Source organism: Electrona antarctica, assembly GCF_951216825.1.
Source record: "Electrona antarctica genome assembly, chromosome: 16".
NCBI lineage: Eukaryota > Metazoa > Chordata > Actinopteri > Myctophiformes > Myctophidae > Electrona > Electrona antarctica.
In genome coordinates, this window is record NC_136797.1 from 26,471,333 (window position 1) to 26,491,364 (window position 20,032).

At 43.3% G+C, this 20,032-nt stretch overlaps 1 protein-coding gene across 3 annotated transcripts in view; it reads left to right on the forward strand.

Annotated features, from left to right (window-relative positions):
- Nucleotides 1–18,025, forward strand: part of cdk5rap2 (CDK5 regulatory subunit associated protein 2) — a 62,174-nt gene extending 44,149 nt beyond the window's left edge. For all 3 annotated transcript variants that reach the window (XM_079525041.1, XM_079525042.1, XM_079525043.1), the window contains exons 38-50: nucleotides 2,080–2,258; nucleotides 3,817–4,155; nucleotides 4,474–4,599; nucleotides 4,956–5,069; nucleotides 6,737–6,926; nucleotides 9,047–9,168; nucleotides 9,665–9,868; nucleotides 11,033–11,113; nucleotides 12,605–12,870; nucleotides 13,509–13,658; nucleotides 14,273–14,411; nucleotides 15,675–15,721; nucleotides 17,298–18,025. In XM_079525041.1, coding sequence (XP_079381167.1) covers nucleotides 2,080–2,258; nucleotides 3,817–4,155; nucleotides 4,474–4,599; nucleotides 4,956–5,069; nucleotides 6,737–6,926; nucleotides 9,047–9,168; nucleotides 9,665–9,868; nucleotides 11,033–11,113; nucleotides 12,605–12,870; nucleotides 13,509–13,658; nucleotides 14,273–14,411; nucleotides 15,675–15,721; nucleotides 17,298–17,321 — 1,981 coding nt within the window. In that variant the 3' untranslated portion in view covers nucleotides 17,322–18,025. The remainder of the gene's footprint in view (nucleotides 1–2,079; nucleotides 2,259–3,816; nucleotides 4,156–4,473; nucleotides 4,600–4,955; nucleotides 5,070–6,736; nucleotides 6,927–9,046; nucleotides 9,169–9,664; nucleotides 9,869–11,032; nucleotides 11,114–12,604; nucleotides 12,871–13,508; nucleotides 13,659–14,272; nucleotides 14,412–15,674; nucleotides 15,722–17,297) is intronic.
- Nucleotides 18,026–20,032: the final 2,007 nt, after the last annotated feature.

Below are 20,032 nucleotides of genomic sequence, written 5' to 3' on the forward strand. Positions count from 1 at the left end.
TTATATGTGTGTTTTTCTTTCTTTTTTTGGACTAATTTAGACTTGGCATGAGTCGAACCTTAACCAAACACTCAGGAATGGTTGTTTTTACCGTGTGTTTTTGATATACCACAACGACAGGAGAATTTGCATGCATGTAAAAACCAGTAGGCAGTACTTTGTCCCTCGTTATGAAGACGCTGTCGTCATTGTTGCCAGGAATATTTTACGTACAATATTTCACTGCAGCGTTCACATTAAAGATCAAGCGTGCCTCTCTCTCTCTCCTCTTACGAATTCCTTCCGTGGTTATACAAAGTGAACGACATGCGTTTTCAATTATTATTATTGTTACCGGCGTGGACAGCTCTGGGTCGGAGCTCCAGCAGGAATTGTCCTACTTGTTCTCCCACACGGGGAGAGACCTTCCAGACAGCCCCGCTAGGATCCAGCAGGAAATGGAGTACCTGCGGCTCGAGCTAGAGGGCGAGAGAGAGCTGCTGCAACTGCACCTCGGTTTCCTTGTCCGGCAGAACCACAACCAGGCTGAAAGCACCAAGATACAGCTGGGCCTGTGAGTGGCAGCCAAGGCCGCCCGCGTCCCTCCGGAGAGTGCAGCTAACAGTGTTGATTTTGACAGCAAATCTTTGATTTTCGTTTTAGCCATTAGTCTTTTGAATGGTTTTCATTTAGTTTTAGTCACATTTTAGTGATTTAGTGTTAGTCTAGTTGTAGTCGGCTAAATATCGTAAGGTTTTAGTTGACTAACTCTACAGTTGATTTAGTCTGCTAAAATGTGTTTTGGCGGGCCTTGATGTCGTCCTAACGGCTGATTTTATACTTGCTGAAAATAGCCGCTGCGACGCGTTGTGAGCTTGTAGATCAGCTATTTTCAGCATGCAACCAAGTGTAAAATGACAACTTTTTTAGTTATACTGGATCTCTTGTCCACTAGTCCCTTCCTAACATTTTAGTCTAGTTCTTATTTGTTGACGAAATTGTCAATATATTTAGTCTTAGTTTTAGTCATCATAGCTTATTTTTCATTTAGTTTCCATTTACTTTTCGTCAGAGAAAAAAAGGTAGTCGACGGAACTTTTTTCGTCATAATATATTTGTCGACGAAATCAACACTGGTGCAGCATGATGTTTTGACGTGACCTCTCCTTTCACAATCTTTTATACTGGCTGTTTCGGCTCCAGACGTTTCTCAAGCTCTTTGCGTAGTGCGCACATTCAACATTGTTGTTTCCCACCTGGCCACCTTCTTCTTGAAGAGTTGACCCAGCTCTCCTCCCTGTGTGTGCTTTGCGTGGATCTGGGTGTGAACATGGCTCATATGAACCCGTTTCATATTGTGTTGCTCTGATAGTCTTTGATTATTATGTGGCTGGTCGATGCGTTCTATCTATCAACCCATTTAGGACGGGAACGCATCTGTGTCGCTTTAGCGTTTAACCACTTAACCCATTCAGGCCTGACGTCGACATTAAAAAAAAAAAGTTTTCTAAATCATGACAATTTTCGGAAAGATTTGAGGCACATTTTAACGATTTTTCAAAAATAGCAGACCTACAAGTTCATAGCGCGCCACTCGGTGGCGCGCTATGAGCTTGTAGATCTGCTATTTTTCAATAGCTAAATTATAACAATGTTTAAAACACCAAAAGGGGTTCCCGCCCCAAAATGGGTTAATGGTTAATGTGGTTAAACGCTAACGTGACATGGATGCGTTCCAGGTTTCAATGGATTAAACTTATTTTAAACTGTAAAAATAGCAGATCGACTGTACAAGGCAAGCTCAGCACTCAGCTTGTAGATCTGCTAATTTTGCTAAATCGTGAAAACATGTGCAAATTCTTTAATTCTTTCACAGCAAACGTTTTAAACTCATATCTTTGCTTCTGGAGGGGTCCTTGGAACAAGACATTTTCAGATGGCGTTTGGCGGCCACGACATGAAAACGTTTGAGAACCACTGATATAGAAACATAGGATTTTAAGAAAACTCATGATTTCAGAAGACATTTTGTAGAATCTGGCCTCGGGTCTAAATGGGTTTACGTATCGCTCCGTTGCTAACGACCCTCTTGTGTGCCAGGTTGTCTAAGGAGCTACAGGAGAAGAACCGTTTGATCCAGAGCCTCCAGAAGCAGCTCCGAGGACAGAGCCCCAGCAGCAGTCAGCACAGCTCCACTTCTGAACTGTCCCACCTAGAGAGAGCTAATGCCTCCTATGACATCTGCCCAACCATGCTCAGTGGCAACCAACCTGCTCATGGTAAGCACATAACTTCCCCCAAAAATCGTGGACACATTTTTATGGGTCCCTATATATATTTTTTTTTCCTAGAATGTATTTGTAATTATTATTTCAAAACATTTACAAAAAACATTACTGGAATTCTTTTCTTCTTTTTTTTCATAAATTGAAAAAAAAATGCAGTGATTTTTCCCCCCCCTTTTTTCGGTAATTTCAGGAAGAAATAAAAGACAAATCTAAGTAATTCCATAAATTAGAATATAAATGTATAAGAAGTAGTGAAAATAGCCGAGCTTTTAGATCTGCTATTTTCACTTGTTTGAGTCCCGGGCAGATGTCGAATTTCTCTTTTGTGTCACAGGCTAAAAGGTTTGGGAACCGATGTGAAGCGTAAACATCAATAATTTTTGAGTGGTGCAACCACTCCAAGGAACAGCTTTGTCCCTATGTCCCAACCTATGTGACTATGTCCCTGTGTCCCGATGTTTAGAGTACCAATAGGGGGTGCTGTTGCACCACTCTCTTCAGACTGGTCTGATTTGTATCAAACAAGCCATTGCCTATACTAGGTGTCAAGTTGGTATGGTGGATGGATAGATGGTGAAATTCAGTTGTCTCTCGAGCAGTGGTTTTCAACCAGTGGTCCTTGAGGGGGTTCCAGGTGGTCCCCAGCTAAATGATGGAGAGTTTGTAACCAAATGGACCCCTAGAGAACTTCACTTCCCTGTTTACGTGGTTTTGACCAGATGGATATACTAAGCTCTTCATTTCTGTTTTTTTTCTGGGGGGTTTTTCCGGAACGGAAGTGGGGGGGCTTACAGAGTAAAAGCGGCCATATCTTCCCGGCACCCGAGCTTCTATTTTGAAAGAAATCCCGGCACTGATTGTGTTAATAATGGGCCTTGATATGGGTTGAAAACTGCTGAGTGATGCGTCTTTCTTTATGTAAAAAGTCAGTCCAGGACAGTAATGTGGTGAATGTCATGGAATGGCTCCAGTGAGATACTGTATGTATTGTGTAGTTTTCCTGTTCCTGGCCGGACTAAATAGCAGCTGGTAACGGCACTTATTTTCCACTCAGGTCCATTCTGTTGCAGTCAACCATCGCGCGAGACAAAGAGTGCTTGCCAAAGGCAGGACGCGTATCTTGTTTCCATCAACCTCCACTTAAAGTTGCATTATTCAGTGGCACCTATCCGGTTTAATCTTCAAATTGTGTTTCCCTCCGAGGGGAGACAGTGAAGGCTTTTACAGAAACAGATAGTTTATGGACATGTGAGACCTACTATAGAGAGGACAGAGATGGCTACAGTCCTACATTTCCCTCTGTACTACTTTTTGCCGCCACACCGAGACTACGGGAGGCTTGCATGGAAGCTAACCTGCAGCAGAGATGAAACAAATATGACTATCACTAGAATATGAAAAGGGGAAATGGAATGGCATTGCAACAAGCTACTAAAGAAGAAGGGGTGGGGCATGCTGCTTATTGGATGTTGTCTGGAGGAGATGTTTTGGCATTTCACTCTACAGTGTATAATATAACCGCTGCTAATTCCCTGTTCCCTGTCCACAGGCCAGAGAAACGGCAATGCCAGGACGGGAAGAGGCGAGGAGGAGGCTGTCACTCCTGTAGGTGGAGCCCAGCCAGAGGGAGTGTCCGGTCTCAGAGACTCCCTCCTCTCTGGCCCCAGACTGCAAGGCCTGCAGAGGGAGAATGGACGCCTGCAGGAGCAGCTGAGGAGCAGCGAAGAGTTGAACACGAGCCTGCGCAGCGAGCTGGATCTGCATCGTTCCATCATCATGGCCCACCACCAGGACCAGGGACAAGACTCTGGGTCCGGCCCTCCTCGCATAGAAGGACAGAAGGTCCCGAGCAGGGACCCAGCAGGGCGCTCTCATAATGTTAATCCGGGTAAATATGATTTGGTATTTGCTAGCCAGGGTTATTTAATAATAACACCACACAGGCATATCCTAATATTAATATCTCAAACTTATATAGTGCTTTTCTGAGTACCCAAAGACGCTTTACATGATAAAGAAACAAAAAAACACTAAAGTCTAAGGAATAAAATCATTAAAACAGTGGAAAGAGTTACCTAGGGAAAGCAATCTTGAAGAGGTTGGTTATGAGGGTGGGGACATCTCTGAGAGTTTTGGGGAGTGCATTCCACAGGGTTGGGGCAGCAACGGCAAAAGCAAGTCCAAGTTCTACTTGTTTGTCTGGCAGAGCTGCTTGCAGAACATCTCCAGGAGATCCGGGCGCTGCGTCAGCGCCTGGAGGAGAGCATCCAGATCAACGACCAGCTCCGAGAGCAGCTGGAGAGGAGACTGGCTGAGGTGGAGAGAGACCCCGGTATGTGTTTTTAGTTTACATACATCTGACTCTTTCTATGTCAGCTGATGTGTTCAGTTTTGAAACATTCCTAACACAAAGGGATATTTCCCCCTTTTATGAGTCACTGTACATGTTAGCGAGGGACTAGTGGAGAAGAGATGCATCTTTAGTTGACAAAATCAACTGAAGATTTAGCCGACTAAAATTGTATGATATTTAGTCGACCAAAACTAGACTAACACTAAAACATTTCAGGTGACTAAAATGACTAAAAACCAAATGAAAATGTATTCAAAAGACTGACGAAAACTAAAGCAAAATCAACGCTGCTGTAGCGTACGTGCATTCCAATGGTTTGTGACTGTGTTCTGCAGCTACCAACATCTTCATCCATGGCACAGAGGAGCAGGGTCAGCTGGCCAACGAGGTGCGCTTCCTCTGGGGACAGAACCAGGCCCTGAAGGAGCAGCTCAACCAGGGAGCCAGAGGTAGAAAGCATCAATATGTCCCTACATGGACAATAATGTGACTTATTGGTCTTGTCCTTGGCAAATTTTAGATTTTCTGTCTTACTCACCATTATAATGTTCTTATTTTGATCATGAGACCCAATTACTGAATGTCAAGATTCCACATTTTCTTCAAAATATACTGAATATACTATTAATATTTACTACGACACTATGGCATATTAGGAGGCCAACTAGTACTAGTGGTTCTCAAATGTTTTATTTACACGAACCCCCATAACTCTGAGAGTGTACAAGTGTACACTTGTACACTCGTACAACGTTAGGCAGAAAAACCCCAGGTTAAGGGCCAACTCTTTGTGTTTCTGGTAGTAATATTGTCTACTCATTTTGTGGCGATGACCCCTGGGTAGGATGTTTACTGACACAGCCACACACACATCCACAAGTAGAAAGTGGTCCTAACTGACAAAAGGCAACCTTAATTTTGGACAATTAGTTATGCATGAGCCATTAGCCATCTACAAAAGATTTTAAGGAAATGTGACTTATTCTGCTTTTAAACATGCATTGTTTTGTGCTTACAAATGTAAGACCGAACAGCATGTTTCACTGTGTTCTTCCTCAGGTCCAACATCGGACTATATTTGGTTAAGACTAAATCACTTCATTGAGGCCCCATTTAGACTGCAGTCACATCCAGTCAAATCTGATTTGAAGTGACCAGAACTGTGTCACAGAACTGTGTGTTCAGACTGGCGGCCAAGTCCAGCCTGAATTGGAATCTGATTTGTGTCTGTCTTAACGCAAACAAGTCACATACAAGTCACATGGAATCTGATTTCGATCATGTTACTGTATTCAGACTGAGACAGATCTCCTGAAATCAGATTTGAAACCACCTCTGAATGTCGCTCAAGTCACATTGAAAAAAATCAGATTCCATGTGACTTCAACTTGTATGTGATCTGTCTGCATTTAGACTTATTTAAACAAATCGGTTTTCAGTCTTGAAGTGGCACAGATTTGATTCAGGCTAGATTTGGCTGCCAGTGTAAATCAGGCCCAAGTCTTAACCACTTGTTGGATGTCAAATAGCAAAAGTAACTGAATTACAAGCTCACAATGCATCGCAAGATCAGCTATTTTTTGCAACATTTTTGTCCGCTATGACATGACCAGAATAGGAACGCTAGGTTAATTTAGGTTTAGGTTTATTTATTTAGCACGTAGTACAACAAATAGACAATAACATATCAAAGAACAAAAATACAATGCAAGAAAGGGAAGAAGCCAGCTGGCTTATTTGGAATCCTTTCCTGTATGGAAGAGGTCATTGATTTAAAACAGATTAAGAACAATACAAAAGTCTACAAGTTGGCAAAGGGGGGCAGCTGTGCAATAAAGAAATAAAAACACAGACTGCACAAAAAAGGGAAATAAACAATACAACAACAAACACACAAAAGAAAAAATAATTTAATGTCCAGGATTTTAACAAGATTATTCTATTTGCTTTGTCCAATTTACCATTCTGTTTGAAGATAATTTACCATTCTCTTTCCCTGTTGTAAGCAGCATTGTCTGTTCATTATTTGACCCTAACATTCATACAGTAGTATCATGTGAACACGCATCGCCACGGATGCAGCTCTCATCATGTCCCGTGTCTTGCTGGCCTCCAGACAAGCAGAAGGAGAACGAGAAGTTGCGGGAGGCACTGGCCAAGCGGACGGCCAAGCTGGAGCAGAGCCGGAAGGACTGCGAGTCTCTGAGACGAGAGCAGAGCCAGCTGCAGCAGAGGCTGGAACGCAGCGAGCAGGAGAACGCACAGCTGCACGACTCACTGCAATACAGCAGGGACGAGCTGCACAGGTACACACACACACACACACACACACAGCTGCACGACTCACTGCACTACAGCAGGGACGAGCTGCACAGGTACACACACACACACACACACACACACACAGCTGCACGACTCACTGCAATACAGCAGGGACGAGCTGCACAGGTACACACACACACACACACACACACAGCTGCACGACTCACTGCACTACAGCAGGGACGAGCTGCACAGGTACACACACACACACACACACACGCGCACACACACAGCCTGTGGGCATGTTATCACATGAACCCTGGCGTCCCTATTCTGGGGTGAACATTCTGTGGGAAAATAGCAGATTTACAAGCTCACAAGCTCAATTGTCGCAACTTGACTGTGAGCTCGCACATTGACTATTTCCGAAGAGATTTAGAGTATCAATATATAGTCCTGCTGTAGGTCTCATTTTGCCTAATGTATGTTAAGTACTACAACAACTAACTGAGCACATACTTTACCATTTATCCCAGATCAATCTAACCACTGTGTCATGGCTTGTTAAGCCATGACGTCTTGTTAAAACCGGACTAATAATGCAGAATATGTCCATTGAATGCATATAAACAGAAGCCGAGCTAGAAGCTACTGCTTGTTGGCTATGTGATCATGTGACCACATAACATTTAACTTTTTTCCCCCATCCCACATGGACAGAAAACTTTTAAACACAATTTCTATTAACAAACTGTAACATAAAGGTCTCTGTGCAACATGACACTACAGAAGACAATCAATTAGCGTTGAAAACGGTCATTAGTATAATTCTATGCTGTTATTACATGTTACTTAGTAACATGAGAACGTATAATTTGAAGGTTCACTCCATGCACGGTAATGATGTGGAATACCATTTAAGTGACATCTAGGCCTGGGTTCATATTAGTGGCACAGGTGAGTGCAGTTGACACATGACACCTGGAGTCTAGTTCACTGCCATGTCACTTCTCTCCTCTCCCTACTGTCACCGCTGCTCCATTTTTGTAATACACCATATTTGCCAATATTATTTTCGAGTTTTTGAGGGGCTCTAGCCCCTTCTATATTCAGCTATAGTGTAGATTTTTGTACAAACATTAAATGCCCTTGACAAATCTGCTATTTTGTCTTAACATAAACATTAAATGCCATTGACAATGAATGGAGAATGTATACATCATATGTAGACGGGCAATCGGCTATTTTCGTCTTACACAAAGTTAAATTAAATGAAATTCCCTTTGACAATGAATGTATGATGATAAGACCGCTCCTCACTTCACACGGGTGTGATTTTTATATGATGATGTAGCAAAATTCATGATGTAGGTTCGGAGTCTGTGTTTTGATCAAGTTATTTATAAGCAAAATTCGTCACAAATGAACCTTGTAGAGCTTGTAGATCAGCTATTTTTGCTATTCATTGTAGGACAAATTATATTGTGTTATAAGTGTTTCAATGAGTATTTATAGCAAATTAATTATCCTCACTTTAGGGCTGTCCTTAACTAATTTCTTGTCAACTAATAGATATGGTGGACCACCAGGGGTCCGCGGACCACCGGTTGAAAACCCATCATCTCAGTGCAGCATGTTTCATCCTAAAACAAGTTTATTTTGTGTCTGTTTCCAGGCTGCAGTGTGAGGCGAAAGTCCAGTCATGTTACATCTTAAAACGAGTGTATTTTGCGTGTCTGTTTCCAGGCTGCAGTGTGAGGTGAAAGTCCAGTCATGTTACATCTTAAAACGAGTTTATTTTGCGTGTCTGTTTCCAGGCTGCAGTGTGAGGTGAAAGTCCAGTCATGTTACACCTTAAAACAAGTTTATTTTGTGTCTGTTTCCAGGCTGCAGTGTGAGGTGAAAGTCCAGTCATGTTACATCTTAAAACGAGTTTATTTTGCGTGTCTGTTTCCAGGCTGCAGTGTGAGGTGAAAGTCCAGACATGTTACATCTTAAAACGAGTTTATTTTGTGTCCGTTTCCAGGCTGCAGTGTGAGGTGAAAGTCCAGACATGTTACAACTTAAAACGAGTTTATTTTGTGTCTGTTTCCAGGCTGCAGTGTGAGGTGAAAGTCCAGACATGTTACAACTTAAAACGAGTTTATTTTGTGTCCGTTTCCAGGCTGCAGTGTGAGGTGAAACAACAGACGCAGCAGCTGTGCGACTCGCAGCATCTCCTGCAGTCATTGCGTGTGGAGCTGCAGGTCTTTGAACAGATGAAGACTGGAGCTCACCAACATACAGGTATAACAATTACAATTCATACATTTAGTAGACACTCTTTATCCAGAGCGACTTACGGTAAGCAAGGTAAACGCACACATCAAATGCATAGAGACAGTGTAGTGCCTCAGTAATCTAGGATCCCGGGTAAACCAAGAACATATGTAGCATCGGTGTAAACGGTATCAACGAATGAAGCTAGCATCTGTCTGAATTGTGTTATTTAGACTGCATGGTCGTCAAGGCTAGGTCAAGTGCTACGACTGTATGACTGTCACGTGGTGATTGGTTGCGTTCCACATACTGTCAGTATTCAGAAGCAGGTACAGTATATGCCATGCTTTTACTGACAGTCGTTTCAGGTGAAATATCGCCTGTTCAAAATTTGAATAGGTAATTGAATTGAAATTGGTTTATAATATACCACAGTTAGTTAACGATGGGCCATGCCAATTATCCAACTAAACTAAAAATCCACTTTGCACCCCGTTGGGTTTGTTCCTCTCCTCCTGTACAGACGCCAGTGAGGTGAGCCAGCAGCCTGCCGGCTCAGATCCAGTGGACCTCACGGAGCTCATGTCAGAGATTCGCCACTTGCGGCTGCAGCTGGAGAGAAGCATCCAGACCAACACGGCTCTCCGGCAGAGACTGGAGGAGCAGCTGCTCCGAGGACCCAGCCGCCCCGACACCATCAACATCAACTACATGCTGTCCACTTCAGGTAGATACAATGAACACTGTCCACTTCAGGTAGATACAATGAACAATAACAGACAGTGTAGTCATGACGCCTAGAACAGTGGTTCCCAAACCTTTTCATGTCAAGGACCACCAAATTGATTAGCCCACGGACCCCCATTTGAAAAGATATGCCAGGGACCTCCATAAGAGAAGATTATTATGGCTCTAGCAGTGAGGTACCCTCACAAATATAATGCAGTAAATCTTGTCGCTAAACTGCCTCCCCCTGGCCAGGCGGGGGGGGTGGGGGGGGGGGGGGGGGCCTGATGGGGGGGGGGAGGAACTGGATGACGTGTTCCTTCCTTCCACGTGCTACTGTACATCCAACTGGGGAAACTCCCCCTGTCAGGAGAACAGAAGCGGCTTGGACTTCTCATGCATAGAAGGAAGCATGAGGTTATATAGTCCGTTGCTCTCCCCAGGTTGGCAGAGGGAGTGTAGCGCCCAAGATTATTTTATAATTGACACTGGGTGAAAAAAATGGTTTGCAAAAATAGTGGGATTTAAAGAATAAAATAATAATAATAATAATAATAATAATGGTAAACAATTACAGACAATAGAGCTATTGCTGTTGTTACTCTTCATGGGGCTTCTTCTTATCTTAGCTTTATAATTTTTATTATGTTAATGTTGCACGGTATTGTGGACCTTGTCACACTTCACTGCTTGTACCTGTATGAGAAGTGACAAATAATAAACCTTCTTGATTCTCGGCAAATTGCGTTTCGAGATCAAAATACAGTAGGTCACCTTTCAGATTTGTGTGGATCCAAAGAAGTGCTCACATGGTGGAAATGTGACTTATTTTGTGGACGTCTTTGGAAGATGTTCAACCTATTATGACATGCCCAGAATGAGGACACCAGGGTTAACCCATTTTGACCTGAGATCAGATTCTAAAAATGTCTTCTACATCCTGACACTTTTCTGAAAAATCTATGTTTCTATGTCAGTCGTTCTTCGATTTTTCAAAAATAGCAGACCTACAAGCTCATAGCGCGCCACTCGGTGGCGCGCTATGAGCTTGTAGATCTGCTATTTTTCAATAGCTAAAGCATAACATAATGCTAACACCAAAAGGGGTTCCCGCCCAAAATGGGTTAAAGTGGTGGTTGATGTTTGGTGTTTGCATGTGTCCTAGATGAAGGTCCCAGGTCCCCTGGTCGGGATGGCTGTGATCCTCTCCGTCACTCACACAATGAGCACGCCAGCATCCACCACGGTAAGGAATGATCTCTCTTTGTCTAAATATTAATGCTGGGCCGCTATCGGGCTCTTATCGCGCGATAAAAAGAATATCGCCGTTAATCTATTCTCAAAATTGGGTCTGGGAGCTGGGTCTGCGGCGGGCTGTGTGCGTGTGGGGCGCGTTCGGAAATAGCGCACTGAGCCCACTGTGCAATGCATTGCAAACTAATAGGCGAGTGCACTCCGGTGTGGTATTTCCGAACGCGCCCACAGGAGGCGGAGCACGGTCGGAGACTGCACGGAGACGGAGTCAGACAGTCAGTGCACTCGTCCCTGACTTGTAGGGACGGTAACCAGCAACGCCAACAAAAAGTTCTACTTACTAGAAAAGAAAGAGGCAGCGATGGAGCCATAAGTCCATATCCATATTCCATATCCAGGCAGCAGCCTGCTGCATCATGTTAGCTGTTGTGTGCTAAGCTAAACCACCATCCATGTATCACAATATGATCACAACATACAGTACACGGCTTTGACCAGGGTTGCCACATTTCGTGACTGAGAGAGAAACAAGCAACCAGGTCTATGAAAATGTTAACAGGCCAGATCAAGTCAGAAAATCCGAAAAAGTCAGAAAATAAGTCTAAAACAAGCAACTATTTTGCTGACTGTCAAACATCATTGTCCAATGTTGTTTTAGAGTAGTGGTTCTCAAGCATTTTCATGTCAAGGACCACCAATATTTTAAAGAAACTTTACAGATAGACAAGTCCAAAGTAGCTTATAATGACTAGACTTGGCAACACTGTGAACAGTTCTACAAACTCACAATATGAAATATAAGGTATTAATAGGCTAGTTGTATCCATAATTAGGGCTTCTGGTCTAAACCTGTTCACAAGGACTTACTTCTGGACATTAATTAGGTAGCGCACACATATTTTCAATGGCTTCGGCAGAGTTCAAATGAGCCATTTTAATCGCGATTAACTCCAGGATTGCAGTGAGATTAATCGCGATTAAAAAAATTAATCTATGCCCACCACTACTAAATATATAACCTTAAACAGTTTGAGATATACTAAACTGTACTTTTATCCAACTTTTGGCCTACTAGAATCAGAATTCAAATATAGACTAGCCGTAGCCCGATGTCGGTGCAAAAAAAGTGCGACGGCTGACATCAGCGCAAATTGTGTGTTGGTATTTTTTTTGGAATTCTTTATAGATGCGCATGACATCATCATCATGACATCATCATCATACTCGGAAGTTATGCTGAGGAACGCCTACTACTGAGTGGCAAAAAACGACTTTCTGGCCTTGACAGCCAAATGCATCCGAACAGCAAAGTCCTATCTGATTGTATTAAACAATGTTAAACAACATTAAACTCACTTTGCCACTCTATTTGCCATTCACTTTATGCATTCTGGGAATAACCCATTGAGATGAACAATGTAATTTTCAAGGGGGTCCACAAATGACCGAATACATAATACATAAAATGTATATTGTGTTGCAGAAGCGAAGCGGCAGGCAGACGACGGCGGCTCCCAGTACAGCGGCGTCAGCTCTGAGGAGAGCGCTCCTCCTCCGTCCCGCCTGGTGCCGGGCCACCGGCTCTGGGCCGACCGCAACGGGCGCCACGTCGTGGGGCTGATCGAGGACCACAGCGCGCTGCGCAAACAGATCTGCGAAGGCCGCAGGCTCGCGCACAGCATGGACACGCACCTGCAGGAAGGTCTGCAGCAGCACGCCCTCACACGGCACGACGACTCTGACAACAGGGTGAGTTATTTTTTATACATCTTTTCAGTGGTGGAAAAAGTACTCGTATGCTTTGCTTAAGTAAAAAGTAGCAATACTACGGTGTACTGTCGATGTACTCCGTTACAAGTAGAAGTCCGTCCATCCATCCATCTTCAACCGCTTATCCGTAGTCGGGTCGCGGGGGCAACAGCTCCACCAGAGTGCTCCAGACTTCCCTCTCCAGAGCAACATTAGTGACTTCCTCCTGGGGGATTCCGAGACGTTCCAAGGCCAGTGAGTCGATGTATTTCCTCCAACTGCGCCTTGGTCTGTCCCAGTGGGACGTGCGTCGAGGACCTCCCTAGGGAGGCGCCCGAGAGGCATCCTAACCAGATGCCCGAACCACCTCAGCTGACAAGTAGAAGTCCCGTATTCAAAATGCACCCCAGTAAAAGTGCAAAAGTATCGGCATCACAAAGTAAAAGTACTGATATTGCAGACTAGTCCCATTTCAAAAGTTCTAAATGTGTACAAAATCTTTTGAAAATAGCCAATCTACAAGCTCACAATGCGTCGCATCGCGACGTGTTGTGAGCTTGTAGATCTGCTATTTTCAAATGGACGAAATGTATATAGGGTTGAATGGTTAATGGACTTACTCCATGGATGTGATGTAGGTATTGGATCCACAGCAGCTGAAGAGTTTGTCCATCAGTGTGAACACCATGCAGCAGGTCCTGGACGAGGCTGGCCGACTGCTCAAGCTGGTCTGGAGAGTCTCACTGCCGGCTGTTCCCACAGCCGGGGACGGCAGCAACAACCAGCAGGTAGACAAATACACGCACACGCACGCGCACACACACGCACGCACGCGCGCACACACACACACACATATACACACAATGCTCACAACGTGTCACAGTAAATAAGGCCTAAATGATGCGACCCTGATGGCTGCAGCGGAGGCTGCGGAGCCTAATCTTTCTTAACCATAAAACTCAAAACACCATCTATTCATTTCAATGATGTTGCTCATCCAGTGCCTGGAGCACCCGGAAGGCGCTCTTCTTCCATATTTGGTGCCCAGATGCGGAAGACTTGAGCACCAAGCAGGCTCGGCACTGAGGTTTCAAACGGTACCACGCGCAGTAGCATTTTAACACATTTTGGGCGGGAACCCCTTTTGGTTTTAGCATTATGTTATGCTTTAGCTATTGAAAAATAGCAGATCTACAAGCTCGTAGCGTGCAACCGAGTGGTGCGCTACGAGCTTGTAGGTCTGCTATTTTTGAAAAATCGAAGAACCACTGACATAGAAACATAGCTTTTTCAGAAAACTGTCAGGATGTAGAAGACAAAATGGGTTAAATGCTAAATGTTACTCACGGGGACAAATAAAGTAACCTGTAAAGTCGATCTCTTCTCTTGTGGTCCATGTCAGGATGAGTTGTTGAGGAACGAGATCTCCAGGCTGAAGAGCAGGCTGAGCCAACAGGAGAGGATGCTGTGTGGGGCCGTCAAACGCCTGCGGACCACCAACCAGCTCAAAGAAGGAATGGAACGTGTCATCATTGACCAGTGTACGTAGACAGACTTTTATCAACCACTTATATATTTAGTTGACCGGACTCCCTCAGGCCTCTATACCATGTCCTTCCTTTTTACCCCTCTACTCCAAATCTCTTGGGTGTCGCGTTGCAACGCATTGTTTTGTGAGCTTGTAGATCGGCTATTTTGGCTGTTAGGGGACACGAGGCCTTAAAGGTAGGCTTATTTTAACAAAAGAAAATCACTTAAAGTATTTTCTGATAGTACTCATTGCTATAGAGTGTTTGTCCGATAACAGGAGTCTCCATGTCGCTCCAGCTCTTATTTAACAGAAATAGCATAGTGAACGCAGACAGGATACAGATTAAACGAGTAAAATTGGAAGTGACGACACAAAGAAATGAGCAGACACAATTTAACAAAATTAAGCTAATAAATAGGTACTCTCTCCTGATTGGCTGAAATTTTGTCACCTACTGTACCTGAAAATCCCCCACATATAATATGTCCCACATATTATTATTATATTATTATTACTATTAACCTTTTAAGCACGACCAAAATTTGTCACCCACATCAAAATACCTTTTGAAGGCAGGTTCTGCATCAAAAAGTAACAAAGATCCGAAGGAAAGAAGGGTACCCAGCCTCCCGACAACTGTAGCTCCCTTAATTGTATTTAGACATCTAAAACACCCAATGATGTTTCGAGCCAAAAGCTCATCCTTATAATCCACTGAATTTGTCTGAAGAGCTTTGCCTCGAAATGTCACAAAGTGGTTTCGATGCCTAAATAAAGTATCTCGTAATATGCAAATCGCTTAAAGCTCCTATAAGCAATAATATGTCAAAATATTAATGACCTTTTTATTTTTTATTTTTTTGGTATTCAGACAGCCAACGCTCCCAAAAAGATTTTAGTCTCTGTGACACATCTAGGGGCCGCAATCTGCATTCAAAGATGTTCCTAGAAGCTTTGTCATTGGTCGAAAAAAACCCGGTCGCAGTGACTAACCAATCAGGAAGCAGACAGGCAAATCGACCAATGACAAAGCTTCTAGGAAAATCTTTGAATGCAGATTGCGGCCCCTAGATGTGTCACAGAGACTACATTTTTTTCTGGGAGCGTTCTACCCATTGCTGGCTGTCTGAATACCTAAGAAATAAAAAGGTCATTCAAATTTTGACATATTATTGCTTATAGCAGCTTTAATCAGGTGTTTACTTGTACTACCTATGTGCATCGTTGCAATTAAAAGCATTTTGGTGTTTTCTGTGTTTGTTTTGCAATATAGTGGCAATAACCCATGGAGTGTTGAAGAAAGCCAGAGGAAATCTAGAGGTGAGCCAAAATTCAAACCCATTTCACACAGTGAAATCCTTAGTGCTAATTGAACTCAGAGGAGGGTACAAATGGACCATCTGGTTCCATCTGTACTCTCTTCTGAGTTAAACTAACACTGGGATGTAATGGATGCAAATGCCATTTTGTGAGATTGTAGCCAGTCTTCATTGAGTGCTCTCTTTTCTCTCATTCTTATTTCATGTGAAATCATTGTAGACAAATTACTATCCCCTCTTTGGGCTGAAAGGCCCATGTGAAGGATCAGAGGAAGGTTAGTGTGTGTGTGGACTGTGGTGTGTGTGTGTGTGGTGCGTGTGTGTGGCACAGGGTTGCAGTGACGTGATGCATGATTCTTACCCGTTGTGTTGCATGGTACACTTGTCCAACACTTATCCATACATGCCTTTCCAGCAGTAGTTTGAGTTGGATAGATTGACTTGTGAAAATCATCTTGTTTGGAGTTTGTGTGACTCTCCGTATTGGCCATATCAACCAGTGTTTCAGGAGCATGACATGTATTGTGTGATTCAAGGATTATTATTATTTTTGTAATGATATCAGCATGCTCAGCTCTGTGGTAGTGCAGTGGTCTGGAAATTCACAGATCTCCATCCGTATTGGTTCCTTGAGTTCAAGGGCCACTAGACAACATTCAGCATCGCCATCATTTCGCCCATCACCCCAATCTTGTGATCTTGTAGTCTGCAACATTATAACACGATGGCGGCCTTATAATATACTCACAGTAAGGTACAAAAAAACCCCATCATATTAAGACTTAACGGAGGTAACCGGACAAATAATTCTGGATTTGTAGACGTCCCAGCAAGATTATTAATTGTAAAATCTGTGGATGTATTTTTTTGTGTTATCTAGATGCCCTTTAACTTGTATTGCATAAAGCTGCATGTCTAGAGAGTAGAAGTGGCAGTTGGTGTGAATGCTGGCATTGTACACAGTGAAGCCCTCCTCAGTGTTGCAATTTATCATTTGTAACTCTGAAGGGTGTGTTCACACCTGAAGATTTTCTTTCTTTTCTTTTTCCTCTTCAACGCGCTTCTACTTCTCCTGCTCGTCATCGTTGGTCAAGAAAACATTCCAAGTATTTAGCCCATTTTGGGGCGGGAACCCCTTTTGGTGTTAGCATTATGTTATGCTTTAGCTATTGAAAAATAGCAGATCTACAAGCTCGTAGCGTGCCACCGAGTGGTGCGCTACGAGCTTGTAGGTCTGCTATTTTTGAAAAATCGAAGAACCACTGACAGAAACATAGCTTTTTCAGAAAACTGTCAGGATGTAGAAGACATTTTTAGAATCTGATCTCAGGTCAAAATGGGTTACCAAAAACACCCAAGTAAATGTATTTTTCCATCTGAAGCGAGAACACTGTGGTGACGGATCGCTACGTCAGCATCGGCCAGTTCACCTTGTTAGTGCCGCTTTATGTCACGCGTCCGCTACCAGAGAGGTACCTATGGATGTCACTGGCTCGTAGGTACCTTTGGGGGCCACTCCCCCGAGGGGTGTGGTTTTTATAAATGCACCATTTACCATAACTTTTTGTTTTTCACAGGAGGTCCCAGTCAATGGACAATGAGACACGACACAAGTCCTCAGACTGAGGACACGAGCGTCCCTGTCCCCGCGTCAGCCCAGGCCACTGCCGACGGTCGCAACAGTGACGGCTCCGCCCACAACAGTGACGGCTCCTCCCACAACTGTGACGGCTCCTCCCACAACTGTGACGGCTCCTCCCACAACAGTGACGGCTTCTCCCACTGCAGCTACTAGATGATCTTGACCCCGATTTGTACTTTGTACTGTACGCGCGCAGGCAAATGGCGACTGCTACAGTGCTTTCAAGAAGCAGATGGGACAGTGCAGACCACCGTACGACGGAATTTATTTGCCATTTGTCTACCCTGCCTTTTATACAGTAGCTACCGATTGACCTGCCTTTCTGCCCTGCTGTAAGACTGTCTATCTGCTTGGGAAATCATACTGTAATTGCACATGATCTGATATACTTATTTTGGGTACTGATTGATAAATTGTTCATTTTAGTCATGGTAATGTTTATGTAAAAAAAAGAAAAAGACTGTTGTACATATCAAAATTCATGCAATTTGAGTATTTCTTTTACAATTTTTTATATGACAGTTATTTTACACAAAGATGTATTTTATTACTGTTTTCTTTTGAAGTTTCCTGACAATTTAGTTATGTTTAATATGGTTCATGGCTACCGAGTGTACTGATGATTCCGTGCAAATGCAGTAAACAAAACAAAAGGGGTTTGCATCAAGGTGTCCTCTTTCTTGAATTGTCATTACATTTCATTCAGCTTAATTCACAATAATAATCAGGAATTTCAACGATTAACAAAATAAATGATGAAAATCATAAAAAACAACATACAGTGCAACACCTTAGAAGCCCAGAACTATTTAATCCATTTCATCCAGGGTGCCCATCATTTGTAGCGCATGGACCACTTTTACCGGCGCACCGGAAGCTGGTGTGCATGTCTGTGTAGCAGCTAACAATAGAGCGTCGCAGTCCCGCCCTCTACCATGGACCAGGAAATTATTCTCCGTTCATTTTCCAGAAACATTTCAGAAAGTATTTATTTAAAGACGTTTACGCCGCGGACAAAGCCAACTCGAGTCGTGACAAATCATGACAACAAACACAATTTTTGGGGCCGAAAAAATAATTAGAAAGAAGAAGCAAACGGCAGGTTACAACACTTTTTTTGTTGTTTTTCTTCTTTGTAATTATTTGTTTGGTCCAAAATATTGTTAGTGTTGTCATGAGTTGTCACGACTCGAGTTGGCTTTGTCCGTGGCGTAACCGTCTTTAAATAAATACTTTCTGAAATGTCTATGGGAAAAATGCATTGGGATTCATTTCCTGGTCCATGGTAGGAGGCGGGACTGCGACGCTCTATAGTTATGATCGTTTTAAGATTTTCGTTTTCGTCAGTTAAACAGGCAGGGGAGATTTTCGATGACGTGTCACTTTTTGACACGTCATCGGATCGGACAACAAGCGCTCCAAGGCTCTAGAGCGATGCGAACTGTTTTGTTTTCATTAATCTCCGTCCTGTTTATCAATCTCCGTGCTGGGCACTTGACCATGACCTTGAACTTGGACGGAGAACTCCGGCTTGGACATCCAAGGTGCCGAATCAACCGCTCCGAGACGAATGCCCTGGCACAACACCCAATCAAAAGGCCCCATGCACGCACGTGGGGGTGGGGCAGCTAAAATGATCTAATCTGATCTAATTACTGAACTGCCCGGGGTGTTCACATAAGCCTGAGTAGACTATATAGAATGTCGTTTACTGTGGAGACATGCTGGAACTTTTTACTTTGAAATGTTTTGTAGTTTCTGAGTTATTTAACTTAAACGCCCAATGCATTCTCAATGGCAATGCCACAAACTTTGGCATGCTACTAGTCCTACATACTTACACCTAGAAACCCCATTCATAGTTTTAGAAATATAATGCTTTCAAATTTGAGAAATGTATCCACCTGCTCAATGGCAGGTTATGGCACGTCAAAAAATCACTTTCACCTAGAAACTCCATTCACACTTCTCATAATTCAGCTTACTGTGGAGACACATGCTGGAATGTTTTACTTTGAAATGTTTTGTAGTTTCTGAGTTATTTCACTTAAACGCCCAATGCATTCTCAATGGCTTATGGTGGACATGTTTGCCTGAAAATGAATCTTTGAAATGTTTCATAGTTAGTGCTTTCAAATTTGAGAGATTTACAATGGGGCTCAATGGCAGATTTTGGCACAAAAAAAATCACTTTTTTATCATTGAGCTTACTGTTATTTACACAAGGTACACCCGACACATGGTTTGAACCTTCAAGGTATCCTGTGGTGTCTCGTATGACTAGCCCACAGCGCCATTACACACTGCTTTTTTTGTTGAAGCGATCTTTTGTATGTTAGCCTTCAGTTAGTAAAGTTGAAAGAATTGAGTCCTGAACACAGAATCACATTCATCAAATGCGCTGTTTTGTACATTAGTGTAACACCCGGGAATCGAACCCAGGTGCCCCGCACAGAAGGCCAACATCTTAACCACTAAACCAAAGCAGTTGCCTATGGTGCAGGGGAGATATGAGACTTTTGAGGTCATCAGGCTGGGGCTGTGAGCCCCTGCTACAATAGGCTTCAGTTAATACAGCTCTACATGTTCAAATCCCTGTTCGCCTATAGTTTAATGCTGGAGTGTTTCAACTTTACTAACTGAAGGCCAACACACACAATTACCAGGAGA